At 35.0% G+C, this 18,130-nt stretch overlaps 2 protein-coding genes across 3 annotated transcripts in view; both read right to left on the bottom strand.

Moving 5' to 3' along the window:
- Window positions 1-991: 991 nt before the first annotated feature.
- Window positions 992-1,699, bottom strand: LOC107847212 (defensin D1-like). Its single transcript, XM_016691425.2, has 2 exons — window positions 1,559-1,699; window positions 992-1,334 (listed from the first exon to the last, which is right to left on the bottom strand). Exons 1-2 carry the CDS (start codon window positions 1,617-1,619, stop codon window positions 1,132-1,134), a joined length of 264 nt encoding a protein of 87 aa, XP_016546911.1. The 5' UTR covers window positions 1,620-1,699; the 3' UTR covers window positions 992-1,131.
- Window positions 1,700-5,787: 4,088 nt separating this feature from the next.
- LOC107848405 (protein DA1-related 2-like) overlaps window positions 5,788-18,130 on the bottom strand; it is a 19,865-nt gene continuing 7,522 nt past the window's right edge. For both annotated transcript variants that reach the window (XM_047398763.1, XM_047398764.1), the window contains 8 exons: window positions 11,279-11,399; window positions 11,036-11,119; window positions 7,859-7,978; window positions 7,555-7,767; window positions 7,415-7,477; window positions 7,190-7,305; window positions 6,622-6,680; window positions 5,788-6,449 (listed from right to left, as the gene is read on the bottom strand). In XM_047398763.1, the coding sequence (XP_047254719.1) occupies window positions 6,127-6,449; window positions 6,622-6,680; window positions 7,190-7,305; window positions 7,415-7,477; window positions 7,555-7,767; window positions 7,859-7,978; window positions 11,036-11,119; window positions 11,279-11,399 (1,099 nt within the window). In that variant the 3' untranslated portion in view covers window positions 5,788-6,126. The remainder of the gene's footprint in view (window positions 6,450-6,621; window positions 6,681-7,189; window positions 7,306-7,414; window positions 7,478-7,554; window positions 7,768-7,858; window positions 7,979-11,035; window positions 11,120-11,278; window positions 11,400-18,130) is intronic.

The following is an 18,130-nucleotide window of genomic DNA, read 5'->3' as shown; positions in this document are numbered from 1 at the left end:
TCCTTTGGACCCATCTGTCAAGTTGGTTCCTGGTATGGGTGATGTGTTGCCTGACCCCTCCACTTACAGCCGTCTGGTTGGGTAACTTAACTTCCTTCAACACACCAGGCCTGACATATCTTTTATAGTTCAACATCTCGGTCAATTTTTACAACACCTTTGTGTTCCTCATATAAAAGCTGGTATTCATGCTCTTAGATACTTGATGAATGTTCCTGACCAAGGCATCTTCTTGCCTTCTACTTCCTCTCACTCTTTACTTGTTTATCCTGATTCTAATTGGGTTGTATGTCCTTTCTCAAGGAGGTCAGTCACGGTCTATTATATTTTTTTTGGTGATTGTCCTGTTTCCTGAAATGCAAGAAACAACCTACTATTGTTTTGTCCTCTGCTGAGGCTGAATACAGGGCATTACGCATGGTTGTTGCTGAGGTAGTATGGCTCACACGATTATTTGCTGATATGGGTTTGACTATTACTTCTCCTGTACCTGTTTTTTGTGACAGTTAGGCTGCTTTGCATATTGCCAAGAACCCTGTGTTTCACGAACGCACTAAACACATTGAGATTGACTGCCATCACGTCCATGATTGTCTTGCTGCTGGTATCATTTCTCTTCATCATATTTCTTCTACTGATCAGCTGGCAGACATCATGACAAAGTCTTTGTCTGGACCTCTTCATCACACGTTACCCAGCAAGCTCGGAGTGTGTACACCCTCCAGCTTGAGGGGGGTGTTAACACAGGCCCAACCGGTACAAGTCAAGGCCCAATATGCTGATGAAATACCCAGGCCAAACTTTCTATTTTCAGTTTTGTATTCTTTATACTTAGTTGTATATATACTCATATTTGGGAATATTCTATATAAGGGAAGATATTTTTTCTTTCACTAAAGTGTTGCTTCAGTTTCTCTCTCTCGTCTAGAACTGTAGTAGGGTTTTCCATGTATAATTTTGCTGCGATCTAGAGATGCAGAGCTCTAACAAACTAACACAACACTGTGTTGCCAACATAATTGTTCATCAAGCAAAGCTTTGGCCGAAATGGTTACACACATAAATCAGCCTTATTACATTGTTACATACAAAATGGGTAGCTTCTTATTTTTTTTACATAGTCAAAGTTTATTAGTAGTGGCAAGGTGAATAGCAGTAGCAAGCATATTTTGCCCAGTAATATTTGTGGCCCCATGGTTTGTACTTCTTACAAATACCATATTTAGCTCCATAAAAGTGCTTGCAATGGTGACTACATTTGTAAGAGTATTGACAAGGTCCATTCCACTTGTCACTTTTTTTCCAGCAGTATGTGCCTTCTGCCATTTGTATTTCTGCAAGAATATGAAAATTGGAAAGTCATGATATACATATATATATATCTACTTGAGATAGCATATTTCTCATAATTTCCTTATAACGCTACCTCCTTTTTCATTTAGTTGGACATGTTTCACTTGACACAGAGTTAATAAAAAAATAAATATTTTTTTTTAAAAAAAAAGATTGTGATCTTAAGCAAATCAGTATAAAATCATGTGATTAATTTGTGACTCACCAGTTGCAGCAACAAGGCAGATGCAAAAGAGGAGGGCGAGAATAGTTGTGTACTTTGCCATAGCTGTTATGTTTTTGGTGAGGAAACAAGCATTTGAAATGATGATATTTATAGTGTTGGAAACTCATATTGTCAACTTAATTCCATTTGATTTGTTCAAGGATTACCGTTCGATGTTTGCTTAATTAATTATAAGATGGATAATTAAAAATAATGAGATAACTTTCTATCAACCCTCCGAACTAAACTATAGTCAAAATTGCGATGGCACACCTTAACGAGGATACCATTACCCCCACCCCCACCCCAAAACCCAAACTTAATTTTAAGCACAAATGGTGGATAATAATACAATAAAATTAAGTTTAGGGGAGGGTTATAGAACCCCAATAAAGTTAAGGTGTGTCGTAGCAATTTTAGCTGGTAATAGTTTAAGCTCTAGAATAACACATCAAATGCAAAGAATTTGTCCAACACAACTAGTGTTTCTCTAATTTAAATGAAATTGAATTGATCAAAGAGACATTTGAGTGATAAAAGTCCTCTACCAATTGATCAATTCCGTATCTCCACTTGTTGCTTTTATAAGGTCGTCATCCTTTGTGTTGCTACAAGTTTTTTTTTTTTTTCTCATCCGTTGTTCACTGTTCGATATCCATATTGGAGCCTGACTAATCCGAATTCACGCTGAATAAGGTCATTAAGAAGTAAATTGCAAAATATGAGAACACAAGGAATTTTGGAGAACTTTAAAGGAGTAAGAAAACCACAACATATCCTTGAAGGATATACCAAAAACAACATCACCAAGTGAAGCTGCAAACATAATTCATTTATATTATGTATGAAATATCATATGAAAGTATCAAAGAATGCTACACGTATGGAAGACATGAACAAATACATGTTAAATGCCTTTCAACTAGTTCATTACTTCAAATCTATATTACTATATATAATATAAAAGAGACTTATACACACGCTCATGTGACGCTCTTTATGGTCAACATTAGTATTTATCTTTATTGTCATTTTTTTTGGCCTGTTATCTCATTTTTCTATTTTAAAAATTAAATATTTTTTATGAAAAAAATAAGTTAATGCCAACATAAAATTACTTATTGCAGTTAAATGAGTTGGCTGCTGTATCAACCATGTTCTGTCGTATTTATTAACCGTAAACGTCAGTTGATTAGTTTTTCTTCAAGCCAAAAAATGAAAACTTCATGAATAATCTTCTCAACTAATTTCAGATTCCATGAACTTGATTCTAAATTTAAATTGTTTAAATAATATAATGATGATAGATAATGCAAATGCCCTAAAGGCATTGCAAAACTCTTCATCACCACTAATACTACAACTCCAATATGTCCTCTTTTAAAATTATTTGTTAAAATTAATATGAGTTATCAAAACATGTATGATTCAAGAAAAGAAAGAAAAGGTTGTCATTAATTAGAAAAAATAAACTATACATAAATTATTTAATAGGAACCAGAGGTAATCTAATTCTTAAAAAATATTTTTGTAATCTAACTTTTAACTATGGGGATAACTGTACAATGACAAACAAATACATAACAAAGCAGTAAATATAAATGACAATTACTTTACACACTTATTGAAAGTTAATGAAGTTCAAACTGCAATTACAGGAGATCTACAAAAAAAAAAAAAAAAAGGATAAAAGAGAGAGATTCATTTATATTAGTAATAATACAAAATTTTAGACCTTTTGGCGTACGCTTTGCTACAATGTAGTGCAGTACAACACAGTGAAAAGCTCATCTGACCATCTATATAAAACAAACTAATATATGCCTAATCCCCCCAATCACACAATAATAATAAACAACTAATCAGAGAAACTAATTAATTAAAAGCCTACTTAGACATTGAGAGTTGAGACGATCTCCTTTAATCTCCTAAGCTTCGACTCATAACCTTTATTATTGCATCTTTTCACTCCATATGTCTTTTGCGATCAGTCTTAAAACGTTTTGATAAATTTGTAGTGAAAGGAAACACATATTGTAGACATTATAAAGAAAGAGAGTGGAAAAGAGACTTTGAAATGATGTTAACCTTTTACTTCCTTAATATATACTATATTTTAAAATGATGTTTTATATACCATGTCATCAATGATCACAATAAATTAACAGTTATATGTCCTTTCAGATTGGATGAATATGTGTAATTCACATAATTTTATAGGCTTTTATTTTTTTAAAATGTCCTGTATATGATAAGATTCAATAGCGCTTTCAGTTTTCTAGTGTATTTAGGTTTTAATTTTAATTTTCAGCAAAAAAAATTTCAGAGAAAAATATTAAAAATGGAGAAAAAAGAAAAATGGGAATGAAACATCACCTTCTCTATTAGCTTATAGATTTCAGTCATCAAAGTATAAATTAATTGAAGGCCTATGGAGATTGTGTATTTAACTTTTTGCTATATCAGAACCTCTTGATTAGTGTACTAAACCTTTCAGCTTGCATCTGTTGAGTAGAATGTATTCGTTCATGATTATTATTTATGTGATGTGCAATGAATTTACTTGATATTTGTTTTTACAGTTATTTGATTCTTTCAAGAGTTATCTTCCCTTTTGTCATTGGAGCCAAGCAAAGAGCTCATAACTCGAGAAACTAGGTAAAATTCTATAGCTCAAGTGTTTTGTAATTATTTTCGTCTAATTTCTAACCATATATTTCTATCGGAAACAGGCTCTCTACTTCATCTGAAGTAGTGGTATGGATATTCTTAATAACCATATATTTGGGCGGAGTTTATGCAATACTTTAAATGGACGTTTGGATATAAGAATTGTGAAATTTGAAAAAAAAAAAAAAAAAAGTTCTTCGAAAATGATATTTGAAAATTAAAATTATATTTGAAAGATGACTTTTTTGGAGTTTTCAAACTACAAAAAATCATGTTGAATCCAAAAATTATAATAATTTCAAGTCCAAAAAGTTCTCCGAAATGATAGAAAAAAAATGTGAAAACTCACTAGCGGTGACTCTCTTAATTATATTTTTCTTCTATAAGCATTTCTTCGGGAAATCCTTATAAAATCGAGTATATGAGTGTAAACGTCGGGAGGTAATTATATTAGCTGTTCTTATTTGTGATCACTTTAAATGCTCATTTTTATATTACTTCGACTATACTTCACTTATATTGCATATCTCCATCAAACACAAAATATATGGCTTATACCTAAATTACCATATGTAAAGAGTCCCTCTCTTTTTAATAGTCTAGATAGCTTAATATATGTGCTCTTTTTAATTTTTTTCTTTTATTATTTTTTGTTCATTATTATGTGAGAATAATTAATGGTCTTATATAATTTATAATATGTTAAATTAAAAATGTTATATAATATAAATAATAATAAAATAATAAAAAAGTAAAATATAGGGGATGAGAATTTCAAATTTGAAGAAACACTATTCATTCCTCCAAATATAGAGTTTAGAGCATGATTTAAAGGATGGTTGGAGATAGTCATCTCCATTTTTTTCCTCCAACTATAGAGTTTACAGGATGGTTAGAGTTGCTCTTAGAAGATGAGTGGTCAAGTACACTAGAATTTCCCTAGACATGACATAGAGCAATTACAATTTACAGAGGCCATGACCCTACATAAGAAGTGTAGAGGACACAAATTAAGGTCGATGAGTAAGAGGTAGGTGAGTCTTTGCTAGTGGGCAAGTGTGTTTTATCTTATCATCTGTGCTAGTTGTCGTAGTACTTGCTTGTAGTGTCTAGATCTCGGAGTTTTGGTGACGTTTGTTGTTTCGGTTAGATCGGGTGTAGTACTATTTTATGGTAGGCTTATTTTTCGTTATTATCTGTTGTTTGTTTCGACCTATTGTGGTGTTATTCTTATTATATCCTTCTCTAGAATGTTTTGTCTTGAGCCGAGGTCTGTCAGAAACAACCTCTCTACCTCGCTTATGAGATAGTGTTATGTACTGTGTACACTTTATCTTCCCCAGACAGCACTTTATGGAAATATTTTAGGTGTGTTGTGGTTTTAAGAAATTTTTCTGAGCCTTCTTTGGCAGATTACTTTATCTCAACTCTTGTAACCATCTACTTCTTCCCTTTCCCCTTTTGTTTGCTACAGAAATCTTTACAATCTACCAGACAAATAGCTTGTTTGGTACATAAAGTTGGAACATTGTTCAGAAATAATTGCAGGGAGAAACAAACACAACTTAACTTGGTTCACTCTTCTGTAGTAAGCACTCCAAAAGGAACAAGTGTAACAGGTACAGCTTAAAGTAGGACTTCCTTCACAATAAATATTTGTCCGAGACGTTGGAAATGATCCTGGAGCATTCATATTTCTAGCTCAAATGCACCAGATCGCCCTATACAAGACAGATTTTCTTGTTAATATTTCATGGCGAAACATGTTACTCTCTAATCTCTAGGATGCTCCGATTTCCTTATCAGTATTCCAAAATGGGAATGGACTGAATGATCTTCAATTGTCACAAAGCAGAAACAATGATCATGGACAGCGTCAGAGAGGTATCATGACCGCATCATAAAGGAAAACTTCCTGTCAACCGAATGTGATCCAACGTACGTCGCAAACCATACTTATTCACGGCTGCATTAGCAGCTCTAAATCCTGCACCATATGCTGGAGAAGCATCGTGGGCGATCTGATGCAAGAAAAACTCACCCAACTTATTCTCCACTCCTGACTTTCCACCTTTCTTGGAATATGACCATGTCGAAGAGGATGAAACAGTGGATGTGGATGGCATATTTCTGGATCCAGGTATCACTTCTGATTCAAGCCACATCTGTGAAAGCACTTGGCATATTCCTTCTTCCACCTCAGGGTTAAGATTACGGAACCCTGTAAATGTCAATGAAATCATGGTCACTGTGTTCTTAAACAGAAACTAGGTAGTACTAAGCATCATGAAGTTCTAAAGATCATCTAGCAGTTATTCTTTACTGAATTGCCTACATTTTTAGAATCCTTGCCCACACAGACGTAGTTAAAAAACAGCAATGGTATTTATTACCTTTTAGACGTAACCATGCATGCATCAGTTCGTGAGCAAGAATAGCACCAGTAAGTAATCTGCACTTTGAAAGATAATGGTAAGTACTTCTGGCCTTAACATGCTTTAGAATCCAATGGTGCTATTAATGAACAAATACAAGTACACCATTATCACTTTGTCACAACCATGCCAGGCAAAGGACAATATGCCTGCTCCATAAAACAAAAACATAGACCAACAATTCTCTTTTGCATCTACATCAAACTTTATTTCAGAAACCACATGCCACAAAAATACTTCAATCCTCCTCGTAAGAGCCCTATATTTGTCTGGAGTATGCTTAGGCTAGACTACCGGAAAAACAACTAATTTCGACAGCCTAAATAGATGTTAATTGAAACATTAAACTGAATGCTATAGAAAGTTCTTTTCTTATAATCCCTTATCCTTTTTGTCAATAACCTTCTCTTTCCTTTTCTCCCCACTCCCAAAGGTTGGGGCTGTAGAGGAGACGATATGCCACATGTTGTTAATTGTTTTCAATGACGAGGTCAGGAGAAATAAATTATTAAAAAGAAGATGTTACCTAGGAAGCCCATATATGACAAGGATAGCTGTAACTTCACATTTTCTAGTGAGCTTCTGAGGCTGTGTTCTGATTCCTACTAGTCCACGAACAGCCATTCTTTGCCTCTTGAGTATCTGGATTTGTGCAAATAAAAAAAATATCATAGCAGCCATAGGACATTTCACTAGAAGGTCATAATTAATTTTAATAAACAAAGATGATTTAAGTGACCGAAGAACTTACACCGGTCACTGTCTGCTCTTCCGATATGCATAGACCTCTGGTTTCAGGCATATGATGGAAACCCTATAAGAAATTCCAGTCATAAATATTTGCAGACTTCAGAACAGAGAAAACTACAAATAGAGATCATTCATTCATACATGTTTCTCCCCTTCAATAGCTTCATTAAGGGCTTGTCTTTCAACAAGTAGCATAGGAATTTGCTGATCTATTGCCATATTCATGCCTTCATAAAAGTCTCTAATGGAATGGTAAAGTTGTTGGCAGTCTCCAGTGTCCAAGATGGCCGATTCCATGCACTCTAGACATAAGCTCCGACCATCTCCAAGTGATACATATCTTGTATTATGTGACTTCAAGAAGATAAGAAGCAATATAAAAAAGCATATATATAAGTTGAACGAGAGGTAACCAAACAATTTACATTTCATCTGAAATACCTACCTCGATACGTTCACAACTACAACACCGTTTAGTGCCGTCATTCTCGTGAGAAGGACAATATTTCTGGGACCAAAACGGGTGGCATCTATACTCTATCAATCCAGCTCCATTTGTCGGGATCTGTATATATGAGTTTTGTATAATCGTAGATATATTAGCTAGTAAGGAACAATGCTGCTGCTTTAATGGTTAGCAAAAAAATTGATTTTCATAGTTTATCCAAACATGACTAATACAAGATGGGATGGACATGTTTCTACATAAACATTAATAATATTGAAGCTGCTTCTGATAACAATAAACACAATGTGAGAGATAAAGGAGAAAAGTATTACTGAATTGTGTATTCTACATTATTACACTGAGCCCTATTTATCGGCACTTTATTACAATCCTTTTCCGTGAAGGACACTATATACAATCCTATCCATATTCCTATTCTAACTCTTCCCCTCAAGCTGGTGCATTACGCCGCTCAATACAGATGCAACGAATACAAGGACCAGGGAGGGACCGGTGAAAATATCTACTAGTAAATCACTTGACTTCACAAATTTTGTAATAATATCTCCTGAGAGTATTTTTTCTATGATAAAGTGGCAGTCAATTTCAATGTTCTTAGCCCTCTCGTGAAATGTCCGATTGATGCAATATGAAGGACCAGTTTATTATCACATACAAGTTCCATCTGATGGATTTCTCCAAAATTTATTCTCTGAGCAACTGTTTAAGCCAAACTAGATCACAATTTGCTACAACCATTGGTCTATATTCTTCTTTTGCACTAGATCGAGCAACCACATTATGTTTCTTACTCTTCCATGACACCAAATTACCTCCTACTAAAACACAATATCAAGATGAAGAACGTCTAATTCCTTAAACTAATCGCTTGAGGTTCGTGACTTAGGTTTATTATAAATCTAACGGCTACCAATTAAGAGTTGTTCATTTCAATTATCTCTAATGGTAAAGTATCTTTTTGAGTTACTCTAGCCACTACCATGTTGGGAATGGTCAATGAGACTTATTGGGTACAGGTTGATTTTTCTACTCTTGCTACACTTTCTGTGCAGTGTTAGATCCTAGTAGCATGACTAAGTTCCAGTTTAAGGGTCCAACTTTGTCGTGAGCCACTTTCCTTCTCCGTAGTGGCCACAATGTCCTTTTACCTATAAGTCATTTATGTTGTCAGACATCGTAAAAGTTGAAACACTTGTACTTTCCTTTCTTTGCTCATGACGATGCAACACTAGGTCTTGGAGTTAGTTTGTGTTTTGGGATTATGGTTTCCGCGTTGTATTGGACCTTATCCATGTCTTTGTTATTTCAGCATATTACACTTAACTAACATGCTTCCGCGTGTTTAACTTAGGGTTAACAAGTGCCTTGGTTTGCCTGGCTCAAGATAGTGGAGGTGCCATCACAGCTAAGGGGATTTGGATCCTAATTAGTTCGAAATGTAATATGAACACATTCCCATACTTTTCTTATTTCTTCCTAGGAAGTTAAGGAATATTTTCCTTTTCATAAGGATGTTGGGTTTCCTTATCTAAGTTAGATAAATTATTTTATTTACTAGGTGTTTAGGACTTGATTTAGGCATTCCCCGCGCTTATAAATAGGGGAGTTTCTTTGTTACTTTTCACCAACTTCAGATTATTAAGTATTTAATAACATTGAGAGGACATTCCTTCAACAACTGTATTGGCTACTTTTGGATTTATTCTTCAACCTGAAGGTCAAAACTTTGAGGTAAGTTTAATTCCTTCGAAACCAAGTTACTTCAGGTATTCAAGAAAGACAATAAGATTAGGCTTCTTGTTGTTCTTAGTTACTCTAAAAGGAGTCAGGTTCCGTAACCTATTTCTTAGATTAATTGTCAGGTTCTTTGTGTTTTGCACCTTTATGTATCTGTTTTTTTATTCTAATTTGCTCCTTTATCCTCTTATTTTTCATAATACACCTCCTAACCTATTCGCTTACTTGCAAAAGTATAGAATAACTTATACTGTGAAGGATAAAATAGAAATTACCTATCTAATTCCCCAAAATATAAAGGACGAACGTATTGCTCGGAATGCTCAAGGGTGAGCACGAACAGGAGAAAAAAAGGACGAACACATTGCTTGGTATGCTCAAGTTAGAATTCAATGATCTAATTGATGCTTATTAATGGACAGATAGAACGTCTACACATATCTATGTTCATGGTTGAGTAGCTATATATTGCAGAATGGTGGGTGCAGAGAAAGAGAAATCAAGTTATTATGATTTATAATCCTTTTTTAGTAAGGGTCTTAATTCAGTTAGACTCAAAAATACGAAATGTAGCATAGAATACGATATTGCAGTGCTGCACCAAATATTGCTTCTATGCATTTTGTGAACTTTGGCTCGAGTATGTTTATTAAGAAGCCTTTGACTGTTGGTATGTTATTTGTAGTTTTTTTTCTGAGAAATTATGTTATTTGCTAAGTTGCTCGGACTCTCCAAAAATGTGGCCGCACCCATGTTGGGTCCTTCAAAAATGCACTACTTTTGTAGGATCCGACACGTACCCAATGGCATTTTTGAAAAGTCTGAGCAACATAGGTTATTTGTAGTTTGAAGAAGCATTTGACCCCTTCCCCTCTTTGTTTATAAATTATATATTTCCCATTTTACCTATCACAAGATAACCTATTTTACGCTTTTGCAAAGAAATTAACATATTAGGGAATGTATTGCAAAACATAAGAGGATACGGTGCAACTAAAAAAGTGATACATACAATAGGAGTGTGAAATGCAAAGAACTCTTAATTCTCTACCAAATATGATTAGTTCATCATTGACGACTAATTGTAGTTGTTAGTAATCAATTCCGAGAACAGACTTGTCTCGAAATTCTTGAATTTCTTGCTCCATCTTGAAAAGTCAAGACAAACTTTCTCGAATTCACTCCTCTTTTTAGCTATTTATTTTTCTTTATATTTCTTTTTAGTTTTTGCATGTTTCTTGAATTGTCTTATAAGTTCTTGAATTTTCTTGATCAAATTCTTGGGTTCCTAATGTGGTTCTTATTAATAGGGGTTTAAATCCACAGATGCTTCATAACAAAAAACATGAACCAAAATTTGGGTTGCATGAGCATTTTCCAGTAACAAAATCACAAAGAGAAGCAGTCGATCCTTACAAATTGGCGGCACACTTCACATTTGGGATGTGTCAGTTCCTTGAAGCATGACTTATGATATGAATTGTTCCCTGACAAAGAAAACTTGAATCAACAAAGAAAACTAATGAGCTAAACATTAGAATAGGTTCAGACGCTTTTTTAAAAATAAATTCTCGGCAATGCTTTTAGCTTGTACGAGAGTTGCAATTACAAGGTTAATATATTTTCCACATTTGATTAACGTCAAGGAAAAGATTGTACCTCAAACTCTGTAATTGGAAAACCACAGGCATGACATAGAAAGCACTCTGGATGGAAGAAAGTTCCCATGCATCCCAAATAATTGCCGGAACCGATATCCCTCTGGCAGCCACCACATTTTCTGCAAATTATACACATGCTCAGAAATTTTTTTCAGTCATGTAGAACTAACAGAATACCCTCAAGACGAATGTACAAATGTATCAACTTATCTCACCCTGTGATTTACTACCACAGAGTACGAAACTGGGATTTTCAGTACTCCAAAACCAAGATGGTATATACACAGACAATTGTTTTTGTTTTATGCGTGCATGTACTTGTAAAGAACAAGCAGATCCAATCATCATTTGAAAGTTTGAATTATGTATATCTCACTATAGACTCAAGGAATGATTGAACATCTCATGTGATAGCTTTTACCATGTCGCAGTTCTCTATTTGAGCAAACAACGGACAGAACAATGATCAAACTTTTTTCTGACTAATTACTTGGGACTGATGCAAAGAGTTTACCAAGACAAAGGCTGTTCAACATCTTATGTAATAAACCCACCAGAATTTAAGCAGCAGTTTTTTTTGCATTTTATCTAATCTACTGCTTCATTATCAGCGGATATAATTATATGAAAACTGTTTTGCTTGGTAAGGGGCAGATGAAACAAATGTATAATTGTTGGGGATAATCAACTCTGCAATATGAGTTTTGAATAGATAGTCCTATGCTGTGACTCATATGACGGTCTGCATAAAAATAGTCAAATTTTTAAAATCATCTTAAAATGAATACAAAGGATTCACACAGCCGGGTTTGGGATTGAGGCAAAATTTATTGATCATATTGTAGAAGAGAATTGTTAAGTTAGTAAACCGTACTAACCAATACAGTGCAAGCTGATAATCTCTAACATCCAATGTAATTTAATGAAAGCAATATTGTTCCCAGAGGCAAGGTAAACCTTAAACCAGATGGAGGAAACTGACTCGAAAGATCTACAATCTCTAGAAAAACCCAACAAATTAATGAGGAACATAAGATAGTGAGCAAAAGATCCAGTTAGGCGTTGGGCCATACAAGTTGTTAGGGATAAACCCCGCCACAATAATAATATTTGTAGTAATAAAAGCAATAAATACGAAAACAACAATAATACGGTTAATCAACAAGAACAACAAGAGCGATAATGACACCAAGATTTTTACGTGAAAACTCAATAAGGAAAAAACCACGGGCCGAGAGGAACAAATGATATCACTATAGTAATGAATTTTACACTTGTAAAATACTCTGATCACTACACACTCAAAAAAAATATCTCTCTTTTGATTTTCTCACCTCACTACAATATCGCTCGCATTCTCTATTTTTCCTCACAGACTAAACTCTTCTCTGTGATGCCCCAATATTTTTTCTCTTCACTCTTTATTTTTAGTGTGTCTACAAAAGAGCTGAATGCTCTCCTTTTATAGTGAAAGAAAGATCATGTATATGTCATTGATGACATAAGCAAATATTGCAATTGTCAACATTTGCAAGTACAAGATCTCTCTTTTGATGTTCTCTCTGCAAAGGGTTTGAAAAAACAAACCAAAGAGAGGAAATTTTCAATGTATTTATGGGGATGGACCCCACAAATGCATTGCAAAGCGAGATGCACTGTTGATTTTCAATGCATTTGTGGGGTCCATCACATAAATGCATTTTGACAATTTTTTCTCTTTGGTTTGTTTTTTCAAACCCTTTGCAAAGAGATCATCAAAAGAGAGATGTTGTAGTTGCAAATATTGATAATTGCAACATTTGTTTATGCCATCAATGACATATACATGATTTTTCTTTCACTATAAAAGAAGAGCATTCAGCTCTTTTATAGACATACCAAAAACAAAGAGTGAAGAGAAAAAAGAGTAAGGCATCACAGAGAGTGGTTGTCAAAACATCTTTTGAAGTATACACATGGATTAGAATAAGTCTTTATGTAAGTTTAACTTTGCATGAATGAGTCAAACTTTTTGTACCACTGCATCGGTGCCTACTTCAATCCATAAAGACTCTTATCCAGTTTACAGGTCATGTGTTTTTTTCCAGCTACTTTAAATCCTTCAGGTTGTTCCATATAAATCTCTCCGTGAAGAAACTGATTTATGCAAGGAATATGCAAGGAACTGATTTATCATCCAGCTTTGTTCTCTGTCTTTCAGTATATGTGCAAAAGCTTTGCAACCAAACACCTTTAGATGAGTAGGATACCTTTTTGTTAGTCCAAACTCTCTCTGGGATGTCAAACTCCAATGGAACTGATGAACTACGATTGATCAAGTAACAGGCCATCTGAACTGCTTAACACCAGAATGACTTAGGCAGTTTAACCATTCTAAGCATGTTTCTCACTTTCTTAACAATGGTGCGATTAATTCACTCAGCTACACCATTGTGTTGTGGGGTCAAGGAACTGTCTTCTCATGTGTGATCCCATGACTTGAACAATACTCTTCAAATTCCTTTGAAGTGTACTCATCTCCATTATGGGTGCGGAGACGTTTTAGCTTTCAACCAGGCTCCCTTTCCACGTGAGCATGAAACTTCTAAAATACTTGATCTTTTTTCTGTGAAGCATCATTAATAAAAGTAACAAAATATTTGTTACTGCTCATCGATTCTACCTCCATTGGACCACAAATATCAGAATGTACCAGATCAAGTATATTCAATTTTCTATCAAACGATGTCTGAAATGAGACTCTATGTTGCTTACCAAATAAGCAATAGTCATAGGATTTTGCCATCGTACCTTCGGCAGAAGAGATGAATGATTTCTTAGCGAGAATCTCCAATCTTTCCTCGCTCATATGATCCATCCTTTTTTGCCATAAATCTGCAGAAATCTCTTTTTGAACTGCGTTTAATTCATCGTGACATATTTCTACATTTGTCCTGTACAACATGCCATGAGCAACTCCTTTTGCAATCACCAATGCTCCCTTAGTAAGTCTCCACTTTTGATTTGTAAAATAGTTCTCATATCCATCTCGATCCAAAGCAATTTTCGAGATCAAGTTCAACCGCAAATCAGCTACATGGCGCACATCTTTTAGAACCAATATGCATCCGGCATTTTTCTTAACACAAATGTTTCTGATCCCTGCAATCTTTGAGTAACTTGTGTTTCCCATTTTCACATCGCCCAAATCACCTGTTACATATTTGCAGAAAATATCCCTTACCCGTGTAGCATGGTAAGATATATCACCCACCCATTCCGACTCTAAACCTGCCAAATGCATGCACTCTTCTTTATTTATAAAAAAAACACCATTATCATTGTTTTGCACCGTGGCAGTTGTGTTGTCGTCGTTCTTCTGGCCACTACTTTCACCTTTGCCCTTTTTTAGATTTGGACAATCTCTTTTTAAGTGACCTGGTTAATCGCAATTGTAGCAATTTTTGGCTCTTGATTTAGATTGGACCTTGGACTTTCCACAACCTTCGGATCTACCATAGATACTTGAACTCCTTTGGTGACCTTTGCCTCTACTTTCCGTGATGAGAGCCTGCCTATGCTTTTCAGGCTTCTTTCTCATCTTTTCATTCGTAAAAAAGCTGATGTGAATTCTTTCAGCTCAATAGAGTCCTTACCATGTAAAAGGATTGTTGTCAAAGTATCATAAGAAGATGGCAACGAGTTTAAGAGTATGATGGCTTTATCTTCCTCCTCGATCTTTACTTCGAGGTATGATGGCTTTATGTTTCTCCTCGATTTTACTCTAACGTTAGCCAGCTGCGTGATTAGCCCATTAAGTATATTTAAATGTGATAAAAAAATTATACCTTCATCTATATGAAAGGCGTAGAACTGCTTCTTCAAGTATAATTTATTTGTCAGCGTTTTAAACATATATAGATTTTCTAACTTTGTCCAAATACCACATGCACTATCTTCGACGATGATGTTATTGACCACATCATCTATTAAGTGCAACCTGATTGCACTAGCATCCTATTCATCCATTTCTTCCTAATCCTCTATTTCATGGATTCAGATTTTTTGAATTTGCGACTTAGTGCCTTGTGTAATCCTTGTTGGAAGAGCAGATCTCTCATCCCTCTCTGCCATGTTGAAAAACTGTTATCACCATTGAACTTTTCTACCTCGTACTTTACTCCGAACATTTTGTTTTTACCGAGTATAGTACCACCAATTGCAAAAAAAAAAAATTACGAATGAGCAAAACCTATGCTTTGATACGAGTTGTTAGGGATAAACCTCGCCACAATAATAATATTTGCGGTAATAAAAGTAATAAATATAAAAACCACAATACTATGGCTAATCAACAAAAACAACAAAAGCAATAATAACACTAAAAATTTTACGTGGAAACCCAATAAGGGGAAAAACCACGGGCCGACAGGAACAACTGATATCACTATAGTAAGGAATTTTACACTTGTACTCTGAATAAAATACTCTGAAGAACACTACACACTCAAAAGAATATCTCTCTTTTGATTTTCTCACTTCACTACAATATCGCTCGCACTCTTTATTTTTCCTCACAAACTAAACTCTCTGTGATGCCTCACTTTTTTCTCTTCACTCTTCGTTTTTGGTATGTCTACGAAAGAGCTGAATGCTCTCCTTTTGTAGTGAAAGAAAGATCATGTATATGTCATTGAAGACATAAGCAAATATTGCAATTGTCAACATTTGCAACTACAACATCACTCTTTTGATGTTCTCTCTGAAAAGAGTTTGAAAAAAACAAACCAAAGAGAGGAAATTTTCAATGCATTTATAGGGATGGACCCCACAAATACATTGAAAATCAACCGTGCATCCCTTTTTTGCAATGCATTTGTGGGGTCCATCCCCATAAATGCATTGAAAATTTCTCTCTTTGGTTATTTTTTTCAAACTCTTTGCAGAGAGAATATCAAAAGCGAGATGTTGTAGTTGTAAATGTTGACAATTGCAACATTTGCTTATGCCATCAATGACATAAACATGCTCTTTATTTCACTATAAAAGGAGAGCATTCAGCTCTTTTGTAGACACACCAAAAACAAAGAGTGAAGAGAAAAAAGAGTGGCATCATAGAGAGTTTACTCTGTGAGGAAAAATAGAGAGTGTGAGTGATATTATAGTGAGGTAGGAAAATTAAAAGAGAGATATTTATTTTGAGTGTGTAGTGGTCTTCAGAGTATTTAGTCACACTACAAGTGCAAAATTCCTTACTATAGTGATATCAATTGCTCCTCTCCGTCTGTGGTTTTTTCCCTTATTAGGTTTTCACATAAAAATCTTGGTGTCATTGTCGCTCTTGTTGATTCACCGTATTATTGTTGTTTTTATATTTATTGCTTTTATTACCACAAATATTATTATTGTGGTAGGGTTTATCCCTACCAACATTCACGTTAGAGCTGATGTTTTCAGAACCCCAGAAGTCTTTTAAAGTTTGTTTAAAGATTTGGGTCTCTGAGCAAGGACAAATGTAATATATCAAGAACCTCCGCCATTAGAGAACCCTAAATTCGTCTTAGGCAATAACTTACTAAATACATGAATGATATGGCTCCAAATGGAGAAAACTGAACATAAAGGATTCATATAACAAGAATCAGCTAGTTTTGGATCCAGGCATAGTAGTTTGTTTTGTATTGTCACTACAAGGAACAAAATTAGTAAAAATTCCAACACAGTATTGTTTATCAACTTAAGGAAAACTTTTTGGTTTATAAATTATTACAACAATAACATTACCCAGTGTAATCCCACAAAGTGGAGTCTGGAGAGGGTAAAGTGTACGCAGACCTTACCCTACCTTGGAAGTAGAGAGGTTGTTCCAATAGACCCTCACTTCAAGGAAAAAACAGTTCAAAGCAGTATAGAGAAAGAAATAACGGAACTGAAGAAATCATGACAAAATACTACAGACATCTTGAACACAATGACTGACTCAGGATTTAAGGACAGTGGGTCCTTAAAAAATTTAAAAACTGAAAAAAATAAAAATTCACCTCAATGAGGTTCGAACACGAGGCATCCCCTTTAGTAGAGAAACTTAAAGTCAACCTAAATGCCAATGCACCCAACCAACTTTTTGTTTTAGTGGGTACTTTTATATATTATATACCTATTTTCGTATATTTTCTATGTAATTTATCTATTCCGCATCGAGTTTAGTGGGTGCCGAAGCACCGCACAAATGAATGTAGGTCCGCCCCTGCTTGAACAGTAGTCATACCAAGATAGAACAATAATCAACAACAATAACAACATACCCAGTGTATTCCCACATAGTGGGGTCTGGGGAGTGTAGAGTGTACGCAGACCATACCACTACCTTAGGTGAAGTAGAGAGGTTGTTTCCAATAGACCTCCGGCTTAGGACCGATAATAGTATAACAAACACAAAAGATAAGTGCATATAAACTAGTATGGTACGTAAAATAAACTAATAGTATAACAAACACAAAAGATAAGTGCATATAAACTAGTACGGTATGCAAAATAGCCACACGATAATACTACAGCCACAACACCGCGAACAAGAAACTCCAGACACAAAAGAACGCTCCCCTACTATTACCGACGCACTCCCACCCCTAACCCTCTACCCTAATTCGCATCCTCCACACCTTCCTATCAAGAGTCATATCCTCCGTAAGCTATAACTGCTCCATATCATGTCTAATCACCTCCCTCTAATATTTCTTCGGTCTACCTCTACCCCACCTAAAACCATCCATAGCTAGTGTCTCACACCTCCGCACTGGAGCATTAGAGCCCCTTCTCATCACGTGCCCGAACCAACGTAACCTCACTTCTCGCATCTTGTCCTCCACCG

The sequence above is a fragment of the Capsicum annuum genome, chromosome 11, assembly GCF_002878395.1.
Source record: "Capsicum annuum cultivar UCD-10X-F1 chromosome 11, UCD10Xv1.1, whole genome shotgun sequence".
Lineage (NCBI taxonomy): Eukaryota > Viridiplantae > Streptophyta > Magnoliopsida > Solanales > Solanaceae > Capsicum > Capsicum annuum.
The sequence above is the reverse complement of the archived record's forward strand: the minus strand, read 5'-3'. Positions and strand labels throughout refer to the sequence as shown.